General features: G+C 38.2%; 1 protein-coding gene across 5 annotated transcripts in view; it reads right to left on the bottom strand.

The window, feature by feature from the left end:
* Window positions 1-6: 6 nt before the first annotated feature.
* LOC106458519 (zinc transporter ZIP14-like) overlaps window positions 7-9110 on the bottom strand; it is a 64996-nt gene continuing 55892 nt past the window's right edge. For all 5 annotated transcript variants that reach the window (XM_022384757.1, XM_022384754.1, XM_022384758.1 and 2 more), the window contains 2 exons: window positions 8551-8738; window positions 7-1003 (listed from right to left, as the gene is read on the bottom strand). In XM_022384757.1, coding sequence (XP_022240465.1) covers window positions 815-1003; window positions 8551-8738 — 377 coding nt within the window. In that variant the 3' untranslated portion in view covers window positions 7-814. The remainder of the gene's footprint in view (window positions 1004-8550; window positions 8739-9110) is intronic.

The raw sequence follows: 9110 nt of genomic DNA, 5'->3' as shown, positions 1-9110 counted from the left end.
CTTCTCATTATCATCTTATATCATTAGTTACCATTACATCATACTGTACTAGATTCAATAACAAACTTAGCATGTTCAATACCTTACGAAAGTAAACATACTTCTCAGTATCATCTTATATCATTAGTTACCATTACATCATACTGTACTAGATTCAATAACAAACTTAGTATGTTCAATATCTTATGAAAATAAACATACTTCTCAGTATCATCTTATTTTTTCTATCTAACTATCACAAAACATTTTGTAATAGTTATACAACCTTGCTAACAGAAAACAATAGGTGTTGTTCATGCAGCTTTAATGTTCTAAAATGCTTTGATCACTTCATGTACACACATAAAAAATCTCACTAAGAAAATTTATTATGAAATAAAAAAATTAAATAAGACCAAAATTTGACTAAATTAATGCACAATGACTGATTTGCTCTTAGGATTAGAGCTTACACATAACAACTATAATTCATAAAATATAATCCTAAAAAACCTCAAAATAAAAAGAGTTATGGGTAACCAAAACTTTGATGGTGAAATAAAATACAACATAACAGGTAATGTAATGCAGATAAAATACGTTCCACCAGTTGAAATCAACCTAGAATGAATACTTGGCTCACTCAGGACATGCATGTGAACTTCCCTTGAAAAAATTACAGACCACTTTAAAGAAAGCTTCAAGACTATTAGTCTAGCTGAAATGGAAGTCCCTTGTCTTTACCAACTGGAACAAGTCTTTCCTGCAAAACACTACACACCATGTTGACTTCCCTACATTCTTATGAAGGCAGGTCTCCACTAACAGATTTACTCTACACCTGTATCTTAATCTCATTTAGATCTCCAGCAGCATCAAAGTTGATCATTTCACTGTATCTAGCCATCACAAACAAAACCACGATGCCAATGATAATACCCAAGTTCTGCAAGAACAAAACTCTCAGTGTTATTTTCAGTCCTTCTTGGGTGGCTGCTTCAGCTGCCTCATTTAGCTCTCCCATCTGAAATTGAAGAAACACCCCTTTTAAATATTTTTTTTTTCAACTATGTTTTTACCAGTTTCTCAACAAATCTGCTGTATAACTGTGACAGTCTTGTTCTTTTCTCAATCCTCTGATACACTTGATAAAAACATTTATTAAGTCATAAAGTATAAAACGTCAACTAAAGAATGAAATAAAATACATACACAAATAGTGTTTGTGGGTTAGGCTTAGAAAAGTAACAAGATGTAAAATAGAAAGTTTTAGGAATTAAAGTAAGACTTTCATTCTATGTGTTACAAAATATGCTGAGTAAGACAGTATAAGCTGAAGAATCTCTAGAATTAAGTAGTTAAGGTAAGTAAGACCAAAACAATGTAACTCTAGTCTTGTTAAATTCAACAATATGCTAAAACCCCAGAAACCTCACCACCAAAGTTAAGATAGTAACAACAGTCATTGAAAACTGAAGTTAAGCTAAATATAGTAATAAGACAAATAGACTGACATTTATGATTAGAGAAGTATCATGTAACTGTTTTATTAACAAGCTATTATAGCTCTAGTTGATCTGTACCCTATTATTGTACACTTCTGGTTACTAGTTAGAGAACTCATGACCATACATAGGAAAAATGAAATACTACAAAACTTATGATACTTTTCAGAAAAACAGTATAAATACATCAAAATGTATTAAAATAAATTAATCAAAAATCCACACTATTAAAGATTAATTTTGTCTTAACAATCTGTGAAGAAGAGATTTATTTAGTTTAAAGAAACACACTAAAACCTACAGTTTCATTATTTCCAGTGTTATACAATCTATATACAAGACACTGCCTCTGTTCTCTTTAGTTATAGTAGACCGGTATACAGCTTTTAAATTTTACTGGGATTAGTGACCATTACAAGGGTAGTTTTACCACAAGAAACACTGAATTGTGTATATACAGTATTTAAATTTTACTGGGATTATTGACCAATACAGGGATAGTTTTAAAACAAGAAACACTGAATTGTGTATATACAGCCTTTAAATTTTACTGGGATTAGTGACCATTACAAGGGTAGTTTTAAGAAATGAACTTACTATCTCTACTAAAAAAGGGATACTTGGATCAATAGCATCTTAAGTATCCATATGAAAGTTATAATTTTCCTATACTGAAAATGTATTTCCAATAGGTACATGCCTCCTCTCACCTAAATGGTTATTCTTATTCAGCGCTGCCCTCTATATGCAATATTTTCATGCATGCCACAAGCCTTTTATCTCCTCTCAATTGGAATTGCCTGATTCCAATGCATCTCTCATGCAAATCATCACGCGACAACCCTCCACCAATAAGAGTATGACATACTCTCATGATGCATGTGACTCCCTCTATTCAATTCATAAATAGCTAGAATCCCACAATGAATAGGTGGAGGGATCATTGTGAGGGAAAGAAAGAAGCATCCTTTGAAAGTGTCCGAAAAACACTCCCTAAGATGAAACAGTCAGATCCTAAAATCTGATGTGGGGACCACACCACTTCTGAACCAGGTATACTCTTCGCCCATCATAGGAAGATGTCGCCCATATGGGTGGAAAAACAGAGAAGCACATCCAAGTGGGAGAGAACTAAGGTCAGATAGTGATCTGAACCATACAATATTTATGAAACTCTATCCCAGAAAATATAAAAGTGGGTAAAATGAAAAGGATGCGCCTAGGCATAAAGTGGCTAGGGTGTGATGAACCTTACACAGCAAGTCAACTACATCCAAAACTCAGGCTTCCAGGAACTGACATCAATGTGGGGGTAGGATGAGGATCATACTGTCGCTAAGTCAACCAGAATCTAAAACCTGGCTATTGGGTACCAAAATCCACGTGGGGGGTAGGAAAGAGGTTCATACTGTCTTCACCTCAAGTTCATGAAACTAGAGGGAATCAAGAACCCCCCCCAACCCGTGAACGGGGCACATATGGGGGTTAATATAAGAAATCAATAGATTGATTCGGGAACACAACATCCAGTACAAAAAGATGTCTGCTTAATGTAAACCATCTATGTCCAAATTGACTGGAAGTGCCCCAAGCATAGTAACATTTTCAGAATAATAAGAATTGAGGAATAGTGGAAGGGGAAGAACCATAATAATCTGCAAGTACCTCCACCATGACCCACAACACTGATGGAGTAACAAGAGTATAATTGAGGGAGGAATATAGACATCTGTAATACATGTGTGAGGACATATGTTGATTATTTTAACTGTAAATCCAATACACAGCCACTGGGAACTGACATCCATATGGGGGTAGGATGAGGGATCCCAATCAAAGGGGTGAAATGCAATTTTGATGGCTCATTCCTCTTCATTTTTGTTTCATATTGGAGGATATCACATCATCTACACCAGCAGAACACCACCACCCTACTCTCAACTGAATGGTATTAAAATAATTTTTATCTTTTGTTTGTATTTCATTAACCCATTCAGGATGATGTCGCCATGGTCCACCACCCCAATGGCTTGGAACTGGAAAGTAGTAAGGACTCTGAAACTCCACTAGAAAAAGGGGAGTAAAATGTGGTGAGACAGTGCAATGTGTGACCTATTCTTTAAACCCTATTTTTAAAAAGTAGATCATACCAATTTATTCAATACAAGGCATACAGGGATGGGTAGCTATCCTTTTCTGCTTTACCCATGTAGTGCATGGGTGAGTATGGTCTGGGATGGGCAAATATATTAAGCAATTTCATCTTGAGAATAAATCTACAAGCGATCTTGTGGAACACCCTGTCTCTGCAGTGCATGTTGTGTGGCCATGGAAATATAATATGTAAGTCAACATGACCTTACAGTGCAAATCTGATCAGATAAAGAATACCAGGTCAGACACCACTCACCACAGAGTGGGATCCAAACAATGAGTAATAATAATCAGAAGGGAAAAAGGCCCATGAAAAGAAATAAAGAATAATAAAAAATAACTTACTGAAGCCAGAAGAATGGCTACAGGCAGAAGAAGAAAGCATAAAGAGGAAACAATTGCAATCCTATGCAAATAGTGAGAGACGAATGTATTGGGGTAGTCCACATGCCCAACTGAAGAATTTCCTCCAAGGGACAATGAAGATGAGATGCCAATGAAACGGTAAGGAAGACAATAAAGAGGAATAAGCCAATCGAATTAAAAGCCAAACCCAATTGGTAAGGGTGGAAGGAGAAAGATCACGAACAGAGGACAGCTGCCAAGGGTGGGAACATGCATCACGAAAGGACGCCGTGCAGGCAATGTAACAGCGAGGAGCACGTTCAGGACGTAGAAGTCTATTCGGATCAAGCTGAGAATAAAAGTGGGAAATAAAAGGAAGGGAAATCAGCAAAAAGGATGAATTACTCTCACAACCCACTGAAGCTTTGGAGAGGAAAGAACGATCTGGATAAAGGAGAAGATATGTGGAATGATAAAGGGTATTTGAATGAGACCTTCGACATACACAGGCTAAGAGGAGAAGGAAATAAGTCTTAAGGGAAAGGTGACACAAGGAGAACATAGAGAGTGATTCAAACAAAGGCAAAGTGAGGCAGTGAAAGACCCCATTAACAAACCAAACTAGAAGGACAGCCCTCCATGGCGGATGATGAATCCAGAAGGAATGCATCAACAGGGAAAAAGTAGAAGAGGTAAATACCCTATGGTATCGGGAAAACAAAAGGTGTGGGACAAGGCTGCCTGATATCTCAAGATCGAGGAGATAGAAGACCCCAATCAAAAAGCCAAGTGAGGAAATCTGCAATACAAGGAACAGTAGATTGAGCAGGGGAAAACCCTCAACCCAGAAACCAATGGCAGAAAATGTTTGATTTATGATAATAAATTTCCATGGAAGAAAGGAGAATGGAACAAGCCAGAAAAGAAGCTACCCATTGGGACAAGCCAGATCTCCTTGCCAAGGACTGGATAAAAACCAGACACGAAGACAGAGAACAGAAAGGGCTACATGAATCACTGGTGACCGAGGTTGATGAAGAAGGGATTGAGTCAGAGGAAGAGGTAACAGAGGGGTCATTTGGAGCTGAAGAAGCCACAGAAACCATGGCTGAGCTGGCAAGTATGGAGCAATCAGAAGGACTTGACACAGAGTGATATCGATGATAGAAATCACCCAAGGAAGTCAAATGGGAGGATAGACATATAAGTATTTGTTGGTCCAGTCCTGGCTGAAAGCATCAACAGCCAGAGCAAGAAGATGAAAGACAGAAGACCAAAACAGAGGAAATTTGTGGTTTATGGACGTGAGAAAAGCATCGATGAGAGGAGTACTTTACTGAAAGCAAAGCTACTGGAAAATAAGAGGATCAAGAGACCTCTCCACTGGATAGACTTTGTCTAGATGGGAAAGCCAATCTGTGACAAGATTGAAAGCACCCAGAACATGACACGCAATTATATGAATATCTAACATGGTGCCCAAAAAAAGAAGATATAATGTATGAATACAGAGGGATTGAGAACGGGTGCTGCCCTGGTGATTAAGATAAGCAGCCATTTTAGAATTGTCAGAATGGATCATTACCACATGATTTCTGGCCAGATGGAAAAAATTAACCAAAGCACAATGTACAGTGAGAAGCTCCAGGATGTTAATATGATAAGACCTATCGGCCACAGACCAATACTCCAAAGCTTCCTGTTGATTGACCCCCCCCCTCATCTCTGAAGGGATGCAGATCATCGACCAGGAGGAAGGGTAATAATAGCCTTCAAAGGATCCCTCAAAAGATTCCACTGGTCATGAAGAGCCCACTGAAGAGCTCGACCTAAAGGGATAAGGGCTGTCATGGAAGACCACATCCCAATAGCAATATAACCTCATGATCTGTAATCGAGGAAGCAGTAAGAACATGGAGAACTGAAAGCTCCATCAAACAAAGTAAATGAGGAGAAGGTTGGGCCCGACTGAGATAGGTGTTGAAAAAACACATGAATGGACAAGATATTGGGTAGATTGCAGGAATGACTTCTCCAACTTGATTAACCAGCCCACTCGAGCTGCCTCTAGGAGTAGCTGTTGAGTGTGACAGGCGGACTCCTGTTCAGATTGAGCTAATAGTAGCCAGACATCCATATGATGATTAAAGCACAACCCGAGAACATGTAAGTTATGAGCAAATGTTCTGACCACCAGATAAAAAACATATGGGGCCAAAGCAAGCTCAAAGGGCAATGCATGAAACTGATAAACCACCACGTGTTGAACAAACTGAGGATAGGGTCGTAACCAATGAGATATTAAGATATGCAAATAAGCATTCACAATGTCTATCTTGGTAATCCATAAATCTAGAGAAAAAGCCTACCTGAGGGTGAGAAACGACTCTATGATGAAACAGGGCAGATTGAAAAATTGAAAAGGTGGGAAAATCTATTACATGCTACTAGTCTCCAGTTTTCTTGGGGACAACAAACAGCTTGGAATAAAAGCCTGGAGAAAGATGATGAACAGGTTCAATGGCCTATTGAGACAGAAGGTATTTTACCACCTCTGACAGATGCTAACTGGTGGTAGAATCCCGAGGCATGGGGAAGAAAACGAGCACCTGAGAAAAGGGGGGGGGGGAGAACCTATGGATCTGTGGTGAAAGATTGCCAAAGGGGAATAAATTCGTACAAGCGGCTCCTACCAGACCAGAACCCACCAGAACCAGTACTGTTGGCGACATGCCCATCTACATCAAATAATAGGAGGAGATAAGAAACCCCTGGAAGGAGGAACAGGTAAAGGCTGAGAAGGACTAGGATGGGAATCAGGAATAGGGGCTTGGCTCTGACTGACATATGTGCTACCAAAGAGGAAATGGTAGTGTGTTGACACAGAATCTACATGCGATTCCAAAGTCTCAGGTACACGATCAAAAATATACTGCTGAAGAAAAGGGACCATACATTAATCCCTAGGATAAGGGGATGGCAAATGAACCAGGGACAAGGCCGCATCCCGACACAGAAAATCCCAACAACAGAGAAACCACGTGTGTAAAGCGAGAGCTGAAGACAACAATCTAGCCAATTTGGACGTAATAAGGGAGTGGCTTTCCCTCGAAAAGAAGCTGGATGGTAGAAAAATACTGTAGAAGGAAATAAATGGTAAGACGAAGGCGGGAAAACTGGGTATGGGTTAAACACACAGGAAAATCAGGAACAACCCCCACACACAGGTTAAATCGACCCCAACTGTTGATAGTTGAGAAACGGATAGTCAGCCTGATGGTAAGCTAATGCAAACTGATCTATAGCCCGTAGAGGGCAAGGCATGCTGGCACTTTCAACTACTTGTGAAGCAAATTGCTTAGCATGAACCCTAATATCCTAGAAGGGTGGGAAATTTAAATATGGAGAGAAAGGACTAGTGTGCAACAAAGAAGGGCGAGGATCATATGAAATTGGGGAAATGGATAAAACATCACACATCTGAGAAATCATGTCTAAAATTGTGGTATTAGGCCTAGCTGATTCTGCAGGTGTACACAGAAAGACACAGCAAAATCCAGTGGTGGAAAAAGGCTATCAAAATCTTCATCGGCCTGAACAGGTTTGGCTTGCTCAGGAGGAAGTAGGAAAAGTTCAGGAAGAGGAGGTTGACTCATATAACGATCAATCTCACCGCGAATAATCACAGATAAATCCAACAATGTGTCTCCCCTTCTGTGAAATAGTGCTTGTAGGAGGTATGATACTTGAGTTGGTAACATGAGCCTCAGAATTCATTGTAGAAATATATATCAAACAAAAGTGTTTGGTGTAAAAAATGTGAGTGTGAGAAACAAAAAACAACAACAAAGACTGAGAAATGAAGTTAAATACTTCTTCAATGTAAAGAAAAAAATTAATGAAGAAATTCCACTTCGGAAATTAAACAATTTGAGTTCCGAATGAGAATCACATGAAAAGCACCAAAAGAAAAATTGTCTGAACATGAGTACTGCCAAACGAGAAGTGATAGTTCAATAGAATTGAATAGAGGGAGTCACATGCGTCATGAGAGTATGTCCCACTGATATTGGTGGAGGATTGTTGCATGATGATTTGCATGAGATGCATTGGAATCAGTCAATTTCAATTGAAGGGAGATAAAAAGCTTGTGGCGTGCATAAAAAAAATTTGCATATAGAAGACAGCACTGAACAAGAATAGCTTTTATGTGAATGGAGGTAATGTATTGTATCAGAACTACATGAATTTACTACATCTACTAACAAGGTTTGTAGATTAGTAGTATCTGAAGTATCCATATGAAATCCCATGAACATACTATGTCTACTAAACAAGTGGATCAGTAGTATCTCAAGTATTCACATGAAACCATGTGAAATTACTATGTCTACTAAATAAGTGATTAGTAATATCCAAGTATCCATAAGATATCACATGAACTTACTACATCTACTAAGTAAGTGGGTTAGTAGTATTTCAAATATGCATGAGATTGCATAAGAACTTACTAAACAAGAGTACTTAAGTTCCTAAACAAATATATGAAGACATCATGTTAGCTTACCATGTCCACTAAAGAAATGTACAGAAACATTCCTCCAGCTAGGGCAAAAATGTATGAACTTCCTTCTGCCAGGTCTCCTACAAGAATGCCAAAGACAAGCCCAATATAACAGGTACAGGCTGAAAGGAAGTTGTACATTAAAGCCTGACGCATGGTCATTCCAGCATTTAGAAGTACAGCAAAGTCCCCTGTCAAAGAGTGAAAGAAAGAATCTGATTAACTTAAATCCATTTCTAAATATGCACAGATATATATTTCTGGTCTAAGAACGTTTATAATCATGTACAGATATACTTCTTAGTATTAGCTTAAGAATGTTTATAAACATGCACATGTTTACTTCCTAGTATTGGCTTAAGAAAGTTTGTAAACATGCACAGATACACTTCCTAATATTGGCTTAAGAATATTTATAAACATGCACATGTTTACTTCCTAGTATTGGCTTAAGAAAGTTTGTAAACACGCACAGATACACTTCTTAGTAATAGCTTAAGAATGTTTATAAACATGCACAGATATACTTCTTAGTACTGGTCTAAGAACGTTTATAAACATAC

Source organism: Limulus polyphemus, unplaced genomic scaffold, assembly GCF_000517525.1.
Source record: "Limulus polyphemus unplaced genomic scaffold, Limulus_polyphemus-2.1.2 Scaffold479, whole genome shotgun sequence".
NCBI lineage: Eukaryota > Metazoa > Arthropoda > Merostomata > Xiphosura > Limulidae > Limulus > Limulus polyphemus.
The sequence above is the reverse complement of the archived record's forward strand: the minus strand, read 5'-3'. Positions and strand labels throughout refer to the sequence as shown.